General features: G+C 34.5%; 1 protein-coding gene across 3 annotated transcripts in view; it reads left to right on the forward strand.

The window, feature by feature from the left end:
• The window catches only part of Med13 (mediator complex subunit 13), a 90516-nt gene that overhangs the window by 17431 nt on the left and 58362 nt on the right, over window positions 1-14723 (forward strand). For all 3 annotated transcript variants that reach the window (XR_005726397.2, XM_013357048.3, XM_005321551.3), the window contains exons 4-8: window positions 7583-7728; window positions 8450-8647; window positions 10232-10426; window positions 11045-11207; window positions 11601-11711. Coding sequence is in view for 2 of the 3 variants with exons in the window: in XM_013357048.3 (XP_013212502.1) it covers window positions 7583-7728; window positions 8450-8647; window positions 10232-10426; window positions 11045-11207; window positions 11601-11711 (813 nt within the window). In the remaining variant the exon portion in view is untranslated. The remainder of the gene's footprint in view (window positions 1-7582; window positions 7729-8449; window positions 8648-10231; window positions 10427-11044; window positions 11208-11600; window positions 11712-14723) is intronic.

Genomic DNA, 14723 nt, shown 5'->3' on the forward strand with positions numbered 1-14723 from the left:
GAAGATACTAATGAAATAGTTCGGTTTTTTTGTAATGAGTTTTTGAATTCCTAGCATGTGTTTTATCTTGAGTGGATCTCAGTCAGTTTGGACTGGCCACATTTTAAGTCATCAGTAGTTAAATGGATATATTGGCTATTAACAACATGATTCTAGGGCTTCAAGCTTAACTGAACTTGGTAATGTTTATTGACGAAAGATATCTAATGCCTGATGATCTGTAAACCTTCCTGGAATTATCTACTAAATTGTGATAGTGTAAGAGTTTTTAAAGGCAGGAGAATGCCATATCTATGTCAGGATACCCACCATTTACTGAGTTAGGTGTAGTTCCTTTAGGCTTGACACATTTTTGGCTGCCCCTCCCCTGTGTTGTTTGTCTGTATTGGTTTGTCCTTAATGGCTGTCAACAGATAATCATGTATCATATTTCTGAAGTACAGCCATAATATTTGTGCATTTCTCTGTTAAATCATTTGGATTTGCACGATCAGATTTTAACGTGTTAATGCTTTCCAAGAATGTTTATGAGAAAAATTAATTGCTAAGAAAAAATTCTCATTTTTTTCCCTTCCCTTGAGCTTTTCTTACTGTAGTTTTTAGCTATGTTGATACATACAAATCTTTTTCAGTTGTTCCTTTGAGAAGTGAATAATAGAAATTTTTTTCTGCAGGGAAGAAGAGAGTAAGGAACTTACCTAACCAGAACTGGCCAGATATTATTCACAATTAGGGTTTATTTGTTTTAATGAAATTCTTACAATCTGTCATTACTCCATTTTTATGAGTAATAAGCCTGAAGCAGAGAGAAGTTAAGTAATTTTTCCAAAGTCATACAGCTGTTAAGTATTGTAGCTGATTATAGGGCATGAAAAATATGCAATCAATTGTATACTCTGTAGCCTATTATATTTCAAATACTTACATCTTTAAAATGGTAAGAAATAGTAAAATAATAATATTTTAAAACAGCTGAAGGCTGCAGAAATATAGACTAATACAGTGATTTCTAAACTTGTCTGGATATGAAAACCACCTGGAGAGCTTCAGAAAAGTACTGCTACTGGTGTCTTAACTTGGGTCTGTGACCTAGGATTTGGATTCTCCCCTCCCAACCTTATTGGGGATTGACCTCAGAGCTCTGATACTATACTAGTCAGGTGTTTTACCTCTGACATACATCCCCAGCCTTTTAATTAAAAATTTGAGAGAGTCTTGCTGAGTTGCCCAGAGAGACATTCTGCCTTATCTTCCTGGGTAACTGGGATTATAAGTGTGTGTCACTACGATAGGCTCATATTTTGGAATTTTAAAAGATTCTAATGTTTAAGATAACATTTGGAAATGAACTCATGTAATATTCTGGAAATTAAGATGACTAGGGTTTTTTTTTGTGATAAAATATATGTAATAGCTAGGTGTGGTGGCTCATACCTATAATGCTGGTTCCTCTTGAGTCACCAGGAGGTGACTGGTGGCAGAAGGATCACAAGTTTGAGGCCAGCCTCAGCAATTTAGTGAGACTCTGTCTCAAAAAATTGAAAAACGACTTGGAATGTAGATCAGTGGTAAAGCACCTTTGGTTCAGTCCCCAGTCCCCCAAAAAAGAAGTAATGTAAAAATTTTCAGTTTTCATAATTTTTTAGTGTGTAGCTTCCTGGCATTAAGTAGATTAATATTATTGTGCAACCATCCCACTACTGTCTATTTCCAGAACTTTTCATCTTCCCAAACTGAAAATATGCCCATAAAATAATAAATTCTCTGTGAATCTGAATATTCCAGACATCTAATGTAAATGGAACCATGTAGTATTTGCTCTTTTATGTCATTTCAGTTTGCATAATATTTTCAAGATTCTTCCATGTTGTAACATTTGACTGTATTTTTTTAAAGGCTAAATAATATTCCATTCTATGTTATTTACCACATTTTGCTAATCTATCCATTTGTCATTGGACATTTAAGTTGGTTTCAGCATTTGGCTATTGTGAATAATGCTGCTATAAACATTGGTGTACAGGTATCTCTTCAAGTTGTAGTTTTCATTTCTTTGGGTACACTCTCAAAAGTGAAAAATTCTAGATACAGTAATCCTAAGTTTAATTATTTGAGAAATTGCCATACTATTTTCCTTGGTGGCTTCAGTATTTTACATTCCCATCAGAGTTGTAAAGAATTTCAATTTCTATACATTATCACCACTTGTTATTTTTCTGTTTTTAAAAAAATAATAGCCATCTTTAGAGGAGTGAAGTGGTATCTTAATGTATTTTTGATTTGTATTTTCTTAATGTGTAGCTAAGAATGATTTTTTTTACTGGCCATTTGAACATCATTTTTGGAGAAATGTTTAAGTCTTTTCTCTATTTTTTAGTTGGATAACTAGGGTTTTAAGTCAACATTTTCTTATTTAATGAAAAATTTTTTTATTTTTAAAATATTTGACGTTTTGAAAACAGGACCAAATTAGTATATTGTACATAGCAGTATATTGAGAGATTTAGAAAGAAGGAAAGGTAGATGCTAGATAGAGTGAATGAGTTATGTAAGGATAAGAACATAGAATAATATATATTGATCTGGTATAAGTCAATATCAATATATAATTATGTGTTCAGATCTCATTTATAAAATTCTGTCTCATTTGTGCATTTTTGTTTCATATATTATAGTGTTAGCTCCTGGAAAAGAGTAGTATTTTCTACAATCTTTTTTTTTTTTTAAGAGAGAGGCAGAGAGAGAGAATTTTAATATTTATTTTTCAGTTTTTGGCGGACACAACATCTTTGTTTGTATGTGGTGCTGAAGATCGAACCCGGGCCACACGCATGCCAGGCGAGCGCGCTACCACTTGAGCCACATCCCCAGTCCCAAAACATTTTTCATATTGCATTGTTCTACTTAGGAAACTAATTTTTAGCATATTTACTTTTTTTTTTTTTTTTTTTTTTTTTGGTACTGGGGATTGAACTTGGGAGCAATCAACTGCTGAGCCATATCCGCAGCCCTGTTTAGTATTTTATTTTGGGACAGGGCTCACTGAGTTTCTTAGCACCTTCCTATTGCTGAGGCTGGCTTTGAACTCACCATTCTCCTGCCTCAGCCTCCCAAGCTGCTGGTATTGTAGGTATGCGCCACATGCCTGGCACATATTTAGTTTTATTGTCATAAGAAAAATCCATTTTGATTCCTATCCATTTTCTTATTTAAAATTTCTTCTACGTCCCAGCAACTTGGTAGTCTGACGGAGTGGGATTGAAAGTTTGAGGCCAGCCTCGGAAATTTGGCAAGACCCTAAACAACTTAGGGAGACCATGTCTGAAAATAAAAAATTAAAAGGGCTGGGGATGTATGGGGATGTACTCAGTGATAAAGTGACTTTTCAAACCCCAGAACCAAAAATAAATAAATAAAAATTTCTTCTGTGAAACAAAAGCACTTTTTTTGGGGAAAAGCGGGCAGTGGGATTGAACTCAGAAACCTCCCACATGCTCAGCAAACACTCAACTACTGAGCTGCATTGAACTTGTAATCCTCCAGAGTAGTTTTATTATAGGTGTATGCTACTGTGCCTGAATTGAAAACAGTATTTTTAAGAACTACACTTCTGATTAAAGGAGCAGTAGATGTGAAGATACAAAATTAAGTCTTCTAACCCCTTTTGTCTTTTAATGCTAAGGAACTATTGAGGTTATTGCTTATATTTGCAAATATTCTTTCGAGTATTTACAGTCCACATTTTGAAATTTGGTCTCCAGTTACTAAGTAAGCACACAGTTTTCATAATTGTTTCTATAGTATGTTTACTTGATCCCTAATAGTAATCAAATTATAATTTCTCTGTATAATAGTTTATTCTTGCTTGAGTCTTTTTCTTAATAAATGTCTTCTTTGGCATCTCATTGTTAGTTTTTCTCCTTTCTATTCTGAAAAGATTTGACCCCTCTACTAAGACATATTTAAGTGTTCTAAAATCTAAAATCTGTAATTGCTTTTCATATTGAAAAAATGCATGGGCCTGGGGTTGTGGCTCAGTGGTAGAGTGCTTGCCTAGCATGCATGGGGCACTGGGTTTGATCCTCAGCACCACATAAAATTAAATAAAGATATTGTGTCCACCTAAAACTAAAAAATAAATTAAAAAAAAGAAAAGAAAAATGCATAGTTGCTCTAACCACTTGAAGATTATTTTTTATTTATTCTTTAACTTTTTAGCATTCTGTTATGTAGCCTCATCCCTTTTTAAAAAATTTTTTTTAATATTTATTTTTTAGTTTTAGGTGGACACAATAACTTTTTTTTTTTTAATTTTTATGTGGTATTGAGGATCGAACCCACGCCCCGAGCATGCCAGGCGAGCCCTTTTTTTTTTTTTTTTTTAATAGTCGAAAGAAAATGCTTTGAAAATTGGTTTCTATTTTTGTCCATACATATAAAGAGCTTGATGGGCATGTTGCTCTCAGAAATTAAACATCAGTAGTTTGTTAAGATTAAAATATTATTTAGAAATTATTATGTATTTATATCTATTTTTTTCTAAGAATATTTATATTTTAGTTGTAGTTGGATAGAATATCTTTATTTTATTTATTTATATGTGGTGCTGAGGATCGAACCCAGGGCCTCACATGTGCTACCACTGAGCCACAACCCCAGCCCTCTCAGTTTTAATTACAGAATTGTATCAAAAAAGAGGACACTCAAGAGCAGAAAAGTGGCTGGGGTGTGGTAGCACAACCCTGTAATACCAGGAATTCCCAGAGGCTGAGGCAGGAGGATTGCAGGTTTGAGGTCAGCCTCAGCAATTTACTGAGGCCCCGTCTCAAAATATAAAAAGGGCTGTGGATGTGGTTCAGGGGTTAAGTACCCCTCAGTTCAGTTTAATCTCTGGTACCCCCCCAAAAACAAAAAAAAAAAACCACCAAGAAGCATACGAGTCATCAGTGAAATGCTTGTGTAGACAAAATCTTTTGAATAAATACTTGAAGAAGGTAAATTTAGGTAAGGCTGAAAAGTAGGGAATAAGGTCCTCCTTGGTTTTTTTTTGGGGGGGGGGGTAGTGGTATGAAGGATTGAATCCAGCAGTGCTTTCCTGCTGAGCTACATCCCTAGCCTCTTTTTAAATTTTTTATTTTGAGACTGGGTCTGGTCAAATTGTTTATGGCCTCACTAAGTTACTGGGACTTGCATTTGTGATCCTCTTGCCTCATACTTCCAAGTTTACAGGTGTGTGCCACCATGCTTGGAACAGCAGGGAGATGGTAGCTTCAGAGGAAGTATAGTGAGAAATGAGGTCAGAGAAGTAATGGATATCGGAGGTATGTTGATATAAGGTGCTGTAGTATATCAGAATAATTATTCCCCCTAGGAATGTTGAGGTGGCCCACGCCTGTAATCCTAGCACCTTGGGAGACTGAGACAAGAAGATCCTGAGTTCAAACTAGCCTCAGCAACAGCGAGGCACTAAGCAACTCAGTGAGACCCTGTCTCTAAATAAAATACAAAGTAGGGCTGGGATGTGGCTCAGTAGTTGAGTGCCCCTGAGTTCAATCCCCGGAAACAAAAAACAAAATGAAAAAATAAAGAAATACTGGTATCTTGGGTGAAGTGGAGCATGCTATTTGAGAAAATGAGGCAGAATTTTAAGTTCAGGCTCAGCCTGGGCATTTAGAGAAGCCTGTCTCAAAAAATGAAAGGGCTAGAGATGTAGGTCAGTGGTAGAGTGCCCCAGATTCAATCCCTAGAACCACAACAAAACCAAAGAAACAAAAAACAAAATTATTCGTCAAATGCAATATGGTATCTGCAATGTAGTGTCAAATCTCAGGATTGGATCCCGAGGTGGAAAAAAAGCCTAAGTGGAAAATTTAAATAAAAGACTGGAGTTCAACTGATAGTGACATATCAATGTAAGTTTATTGTTTGACAGATGTAGCGTGGTTAATGAAAACTGGGTGAAGGGATATGGATCTCTCTGTAGTATCTTTGCAATTTTTCTGTAAAAATTTAGTTAGTTCTGCAGTGTTTAATACTAAAAACTATTAGAGCCGAAAGATATAACTACTGAATAATGTGTAGAATTCAGTATTTTAAAACCTTTAAAAGTAATTTTAATTCAAGTAGCACTGAATGGTGTGATTAAAAAAAAAATCCTGCTCTAATACTCCATTCCCATTCCCAGAAATAACTAGGTTACTTTGTTTTTAAACTTTTTGTTTAGTGCTTCTGGTGGTTACTACCATAATTCCAGAGATAAGTTCAGTTTGTGTCTATGAATATTCAGTTGAGATAAATAATACCTTCAAACCAGCTTCTCTAAATTACTTTCATAACTTGAATGATTGATTTCAATTTCTTGTTCTATCAACTTTAGACATTATTTGTTGACTCTCTAATATAAATAAAAAGAAATACTTGGGAGCTGGGGTTGTGGCTCCGTGGTAGAGCCCTTGACTAGCATGAGTGAGGCACTGGGTTAGATTCTCAGCACCATATATAAATAAATAAAATAAAGGTTCATTGGCAACTAAAAAATTTTTTAAAAATGAAATACTTAGTTCTATTATTCCAATTCATTTTGCTCTGCCTTGTCTGGAAAAAATTCAAGAGGGTTTATTCATGTTTAACAGGTTATGATTTGATTAATGATCATATTTTAAAGGACTTCTTAAAATGTGTGGAGAAAAAATAAGAAAAGTAGATTCTTAGTGTATAATCTCATTCCTTTCTTTGCCACTGTCTAAATCTGTCTTAAGGATACATCTTCTGTCCTAAGGCATTTTTATTTTCCAATCTGAATACCCAGACACACCTCATAGAGTATTTTTCATCTGTCCTTGATTCTAGGATTGCTTTCAAATCATTTCATTGGTTGATTGGTTGAGAGATTATTTCATTAAATGATTAATTGGATATGTCTAAATTTCAGAAATAATAAAACAGGAAAACATATTTGTATTAATAGGTATATTTTTAGATGGGGTCTTACTGTGTTGTCCAGGCTGATGTTGAACTCATGGGCCCAAGTCATCTGTTGCCTGAGCCTCCCAAGTGCTGAGATTACAGACAAGCTCTACCATGGCCTGTTTATATATTTGTATTTCTTACAGAGAGGGTGAAAATGAACAAAATAAAAATTGTGGCCATTAATTTTTTTGCTATTCTTCTTTAATAAAGGAAAATTCTTATTTCTTCTAAATAATTTAAGACCATGCTATCTTGATAGTCGTCTACTTTCTATTAAACCCTTTCTCCCAACATTTTTGTGGTTATGCAATAATATATATATATATACACATGTGGGTGTACCTAACTTGTTTAACTGGTTCATCTATTTTGCAGCTTTTTAAAAAAAATCATAAATAGTGCTGTGAACCACCTTTCTTACAACTAAATATTTGCTTGCGTCTATGACTTTTTTCCTTCAGATGAAGCATTCCTGGGTTAAAGAAAGTATGCGTTTTTTGTGTTATAAGTTCTTAATAAAGAAAAGCTAGTTATTTTTTAATGTATTTTTTAATTTTTTTTTTTTTTTTTGCTATTAATCATCACTAAAATACAACTTTTTCTTCTTTATTAGTGAACATTTGTCCTGCTCTTTCACCTTTTTCTTGCATGGAGAAAGCAATGTTTGTACCAGTGTGGAAATTAACCAACATCAACCTGTATATCTTCTCAGTGAAGAGCACATCACCCTTGCTCAGCAATCTAATAGCTCGTTTCAAGGTAGATTATTTTATTGGCTTAGGAATTTGATCTTTTATTGTTATTTCAAGAATATTCTTATTGAAGTTGCTAATTTTGCATATTGGGCTTGGTGGAATTTTGCCCCTGATCTTTAGCCTAGTGATGATTTTGATGTAGCATACTTTCTTTTCTCTCATTAGAGTATTAAGTCAACAAAGAATGTTTATTAATGTAATAATTATTTTTTAAAATCCATGAAAACAAATATTAAGGTTTTAATGTGTTCTGTTAAATAGCATTACCTGTTAATTTTTCAAGATTATCCTGTGTGTCAGGTCATATAAGTAAGCCATGTTTAACATTGTTACATAGGAACTTTCAATATCATCTATACCATAAAAACATTAAACTCCAGTAGGAAAAATGTTTTAAGAGATTGCTGGTTTGTTTTAAAGACTAGAAATGTGTTAATTTGATCTTAAAATCTAATGTATGTTTAAATTTATGTTGCAGTCCATTGTAAGTACTTAGAGTTGTATATTCACATCGTTTTCCTCAAATAGCTTTTTTAGTCAAGAGAAATTAAAGAATATTACAGATATCTCAATTCCTGATGGAATTCTTTGTATTTCTGAGTTGGGGGTAGACATATTTTTAATAGTTTTTAGAATTGCATAATTACTTGTCACACTATTCAACATGATCTTATTTGGTGTAATAGTCTTTAGTTACTTACTTGATGTCTGCTCTGGGTTTCTAGTTATCTTAAGCCCATTTGGACTAAATGGCACTCTCACAGGACAGGCATTCAAGATGTCTGATTCAGCTACAAAAAAATTGATTGGTGAATGGAAACAGTTCTATCCTATTTCATGTTCCTTGAAGGAGATGTCTGAAGAAAAACAGGAAGATATGGATTGGGAAGATGATTCTTTAGCTGCAGTAGAAGTTCTTGTTGGTATGGATTCTGAGTATTAATCTGAAGGGGAAACCATGTGGCTGTCTGTATTAGTTAGATTTTACTGAGTAACAAACAATTTTAATATCTCAGTGGCTTTCAGCACCAAATGTGTGTTGCCTACTTCCTGTTTGGATTACAGAAGGCCTGATACTTGGCCATGGTTTGGCACCATCTATCTTCTCATTCTGTAATGTAGGTTAAAGGAGTCCCAGTATCTGGGACACACTAATCTTAAAAGAACAATCAAAACATTAGGAACCAAACCTAACCATATAAGTATAGCTAAAGCTTCTGCTGGAATATGGTGTATATTACATCTGCTCACTTATCATTGGACAAAACTAGTTACATAGCTGGGCATGGTGGTGCATGCCTGCAATCCCAGTGACTTGGGAGGCTGATGGAGGAGGATCACAAGTTCCAGGCTAGCCTCAGCAACTTGGTGAGACCCTGTCTCAAAATAAAAAGGGCTGAGGATGTGGCTCAGTGGTAAAAGTGCCCCTGAGTTCAACCTCCAGTATCCAACAAAACAAAAATTAGTTACTTGTCCATGCAAAAGTCATTGAGATAGGGAAATATATTCTATCTGAAGGGAAGCATGCTAAAGATGGGACAGAATAATTGTGAACAAATCAATATTTGGAGGCTGGAAAGTGAAAACTTGTGTTATACAGTGCTTGAACATTTAATAAAACTCTCATCTCCAATAACAGAAAATGTTTCTAAAGAACTTGTGGCTTTAGTGTACTCTGCCTAGGTCAGCTGTTTTCACATTGGCTCTGTTCTGTATGTTTTCTCATTCAAGGACCAAGGTTACCAAGGTAACCCTTACACTAGGGAATGCTAATCTACTAGGAGAAGACAGAAGTAAAAGAGGCTGCTACTGACCCTGGAAGCACTTTTAACACTCCTGTTAGGATATAGCATATATTTTAGAATAAGACACATAGCCAAGCCCCACAGTGGGGTGAAGACATATGTACTGTACCTTAGGAGACATGGAAAGCATGGGGAGTGTGTAATTGAGCAGATAATTGGGATTAGACTATAATACAGTATTTAGTGGAATCTAAATGTTATATATAAAGATTGCTGCATTGATTATTTTTTTTAAAATTAGAAACATTAGCAGTATTCAGTTTTAGTAAAAACATTACTACCAGAACATTTGTGACAAAAACAGAAACAAAACACAGACATTTATTAGGCTTTTAAAACAGAGCTATATAGGACTGGGAATGTGACCTAATGGTAGTATTTGGCTTGGGTGAGGCCCTGGCTTCAGTCTCTAGCACTGGAAAAAATTAAAGTAGACCTGTTGATTAAAAATAGAATATAGTTCATAATTCTAGTAATAATTTTAAAAAATTATATGGTTTAGTTGGTCAAGTATGCAAAAAGACTTTTCTTTAAAAAACAAAATATAGCTTCTGCCAAAAGAGTGGATTTTGATAAAAACCTTTTCTGTGCAAACATGGTCATAGTATGCCTGCTTTTCTATTATATGCTCTTGAATTGAGACTAATTCCACTGCAGTCACAATAGTCATCAATTTTCCTGTTCATTTTTTTCCCCTTTCAGCTGGTGTTCGAATGATCTACCCAGCATGCTTTGTTCTAGTCCCCCAGTCAGACATTCCTACGCCTAGTTCTGTGGCATCCTCTCACTGTTCAGCTTCTTGCTTGGGTGTCCACCAAGTGCCTGCTTCCACAAGAGATCCTGCTATGTCTTCAGTTACTCTTACACCACCTACTTCTCCTGAGGAAGTCCAAACAGGTATTATACTAGTCTGTTTCATCGAGTCTGGTGATAAACCTATTGAATACATAAGAAAGGAAAAAAAAAAAATATATATATATATATATATACTTTGGAATAATTTAAAACTTACTGAAAAGTTACCGAGAACGCCCTCTTCTAGATTCCCAAATTTAACATTTGCTTTATTATTCCCTCTGTGTGTACATTCATTATCACTAGTCTTTTCTGAACCATTTGAAAACAAGTTGCATACATGATGTCCCATCATTCTTACATACTTAGTGTATTTCCCAAAATTAAGACAATTTATTGACTTATTTGTGGTGCTAGAAAAGAACCCAGGGCCTCACATATGTTAGTCAGGTGTTCTATCACTGAACTATACTCCTGGCCTCTATAATTTTTATTTGATCCTCTAAGTCAGGAAAACAAATTGACATACATAATTCAATTTACATCCCCTGTTGACATTTTTTTGCTATCAGTATTTAATATTCTTTTTTGTTTTAAATATGAACAGGTTTACCAGACAGCTTGAGTAAGTTGTATCATAAATTAATATAACCCTCAATAATGTTAATTTAAATCTACTTTATTCTCCTACAGCTTATTTTTTTTGTTGTTTATTTGCAGTTGATCCTCAGTCTGCCCAGAAATGGGTCAAATTTTCTTCAGTGTCTGATGGCTTCAACTCTGATAGTACTAGCCACCATGGTGGGAAAATACCCAGAAAGTTAGCTAATCATGTGGTGGATAGAGTTTGGCAAGAATGTAATATGAACAGAGCACAGAACAAGTATGTATTTTAGTTTTTCTTATTTTTCATTAGCAATACTGGGTAATGAACACAGAGGTGTTCTACTACTGAACTATGTCCCCACACCTTTTTATTTTTTAATTTGAGACAGGGTCTTGCAAAATTGCTGAGGCTGGCCTCAAACTTGTGATCCTCTCGCCTCAGCTTCCTGAGTGGCTGGGGATTATAGGCATGTGCCACTGTTCCCAGCCATGTATTTTCATTTTCAAGTTAAAAAAAAATCTCATGCTGGGTAATTACTTATAATTAAGAGTTAAACAGTCATTTATATGACTTTAGTTCAGAAATTTGTTTTTTAAAATTATTTTTAATGCTAAATTTAAATTAGAAAATTTTATGAATGTTAAGAAATTTTGTGATTTCAAATTTTAGGAGGAAGTATTCTGCTTCATCAGGTGGTCTATGTGAAGAAGAAACTCCTGATAAAGTGGCTTGCTGGGACTTTGTTGAAGCCACACAAAGAACAAATTGCAGTTGTTTGAGGTAGATTATTTTTTAGTTGATTGATGGTTGTGTGTATATGTATGTTGTTTCTTATTCACTTTGTTTGGGATATGTTTATGTAAACTGTGTTAGAATTTTTTTCAGAAGAAAGAAATACGAGAAAGAAAATTTAATCATTTGAAGCTGATTGTATGTATTTTCCAGATACCAGAGATAGATTGTGGAAGTTTTTCCTAGCAGCCAAATAAAAGAGATTTTATTAGATTATGGTATATACAGCATCTGAAAAATAAAAGATGCATGTCTCTTGAGAAAACTGTTCCTCAATAGTACTGTGCCTGAGAAATTTCTCCCAAGGGTTCTTATAAAAGAGATGATATGTGATATACTTAGTAAAAATCTCCACTGTCATTTTTCTTTTATTATGGTAAATACATTGTTGAATTTTGTGCAGCGGGTTCTTTTCTTTGGGCAGCTGCAAGTGAGTTGTTGGGATAAGATTCAGAAAATGTGCTTTGGCAAGGGACTAAAGCTATATTATTATCCAAATACAGACTTTCTAATCGACTGTATTGTTGAAAAATTGGTAGCAGAATGAATTCTTTAGGCCTTTTATTTATTGGGGACTTTTGATGAGGTTTATTAGAGGCTTTGAAACTACATTGCCAAGTTTATTATTTTATTCTGCATATTAAAGGTAAATCATACTTTTACAGTCAAGTAAACAATAATGGCTTTGACATCCCTAATCAGGACTTGTAACTGAATAGACGGCTACCCTTTTTCCCCCGTGGAAATGAGCCAACAGAATGGAATGCCTGCAAGTTAGGACCAAGGTTTTTCTTACCTTAGCTACTTGAGTATAATGACGGACTCATTGCGGTGTATTTCTGTATATATTGAATATTCTTACTTAGATTCTTTGGATTAAAGGATGGTAATGTTTTAATATCTGGCAATGCTGTTGAAAGCTTACCTCTTGTTGATAGATTGGAATAAAAATATGGATATAGGGCTGGATTGTATCCCAGTGGTAGAGGGCTTGCTTTGCATGTGTGTGAGGCACTGGATTCAGTCCTCACACTCATTTTTTTACATAAAAATAAATATTGTGTCCATCTACAACTAAAAAAGTATGGATATGTTAGCTGTTTTACAGTTTAAAGTAGTTAACAACTGCACCTGCTCTTTCTTGGGGGGTTATTGGTGATTGAACTCAGGGTCACTCGACCATTGAGCCACATCTCCAGCCTTATTTTGTATTTTATTTTTAGACAGGGTCTCAGTGAGTTGCACCTCACTGTTGCTTAGGCTGGCTTTTAAACTTGTGAGTTCTTGCCTCAGTCTCCCAAGCCGCTGGGATTACAGGCGTGTGCCACAATGCCTGGCCTGATTTTTAATTTAATTATTAAATGAGAGTGAGGCCTTGAGCAACCATATGTGTGTATCCTCCTTTGCCGTGAAATATAGGAAATAGGACAAATATTGCTAACTAACTATGCTAATTGGCCTCCAGTTTGCTCCTACCCTTTCCCTACTTTGTTTTGTATTTCAGGAAATTAAATTTCTTAGGCTCCCTTGCTTTCTGGTTTTGGTTAATAGAAGATTAGAGGGTGGAAGGAGGGAAGAAGCCACTACTTTTTTGAGCCAGCTTCATCAGCAGCTCCCGTGTATCCTATTAATAGCCCCTTCCTCCATGGTCCCAAACACTACATTTCTTGCTTTGTTTATAGCACATCCCAGGCTTTGGCAACATGGTGAGACTAATTCATCTTATTGCCTTTTAAACTGAAGTCACAGTCTCAAGTTACTGTTATCCTGATAGCTCTCTCTTTTTTTTGTTTTGGTAACCTGTTTTCTATAGTAAATTTCCTCTGAGTGAAAGGTAGGACTGGACCCTGACTAAGGTTGGGTTCTCTTAAGGGCTGGGATTGTGGCTTAGTGGTAGAGCGCTTGCCTAGCATGTGTGAGGCACTGGTTTGATCCCCAGCACCACATTAAAATAAATAAATAAATAAATTCTAAAAAACTAAATAAAAAATTTATTTTAAAGAACCTGATTTTTAAAAAATGGCATAAATATATAACAAATAATTTGCAAAAATAAATTTTAAAAAAATTATAATTACACATACGAAGTTTGCCCATTCTCCTCATATCCACTACCTTTCCCTACCTATATGTGGCTGTTTGCCAGTTAGATATTATTCTTTTACAAGTTTTTCTGTAATTTTGCATTACATTTTCCTTTCATGCTTACATTCTGATTTTATTTATTTATTTAATTTTGGTGCTGGGTATTGAAACTAGGGGCATTAAGGCACTGAGCTATATCCCCAGCCGTTTTTACTTTGATACAGGGTCTTGCTAAGTTGCTGAGGCTGGCCTCGAGTTTGTAATCCTTTGCCTCTGCCTCCTAAATCACTGGGATTACAGGTGTGTACCACTTTGCCCAGCTTATTCTGATATTTAACGTCTTATTTTTTTTTTCCTTACATCTTTACATGTTAGTACTTGTAAATATGCCTCATTGTTTAAATATCTTCTTGGTATTTCACTGAATGGAAGTATCAAAAAAAATTTTTTTTAAATGTCAGTGGGCTTCATTTTATTTATTTATATGCTGTGCTGAGAATAAAAATCCAGTGCCTTACACATGCTAGGCAAGTGTTCTTGAGCCAAAACTCCAGCCCAAGAGTTTTTTTATTTGATGGACATATAGGTTGTTTCCAGAGGCTTTTTTAATATGTATTAACTGTATCAGCTTTTTAAAAATGGCTATTGCTGTGACTATTAAGTTAGATTTTTTTGAACTTTTAAATTTAAGGGTGAATACTGGATAGGATATAAATTCGGTGGATTAGGTGATGATTGTGGGCAAAAGACTGCTTAAACAGTTGTGAATTCAAAAAGATTCTACCAAATTTCCTCATTTTTTGGTTTTTCTTATACTTTCACTCATCTTAGAACTATCTCAAAATTGTTTTTAAAGTTTTTATAGTAAGTGAGAAGCATAAAATTGTTTTGGTTACATCATTCACCAGTGAGATT

The sequence above is a fragment of the Ictidomys tridecemlineatus genome, chromosome 3 (genome assembly GCF_052094955.1).
Source record: "Ictidomys tridecemlineatus isolate mIctTri1 chromosome 3, mIctTri1.hap1, whole genome shotgun sequence".
NCBI classification, from domain to species: Eukaryota; Metazoa; Chordata; class Mammalia; order Rodentia; family Sciuridae; genus Ictidomys; species Ictidomys tridecemlineatus.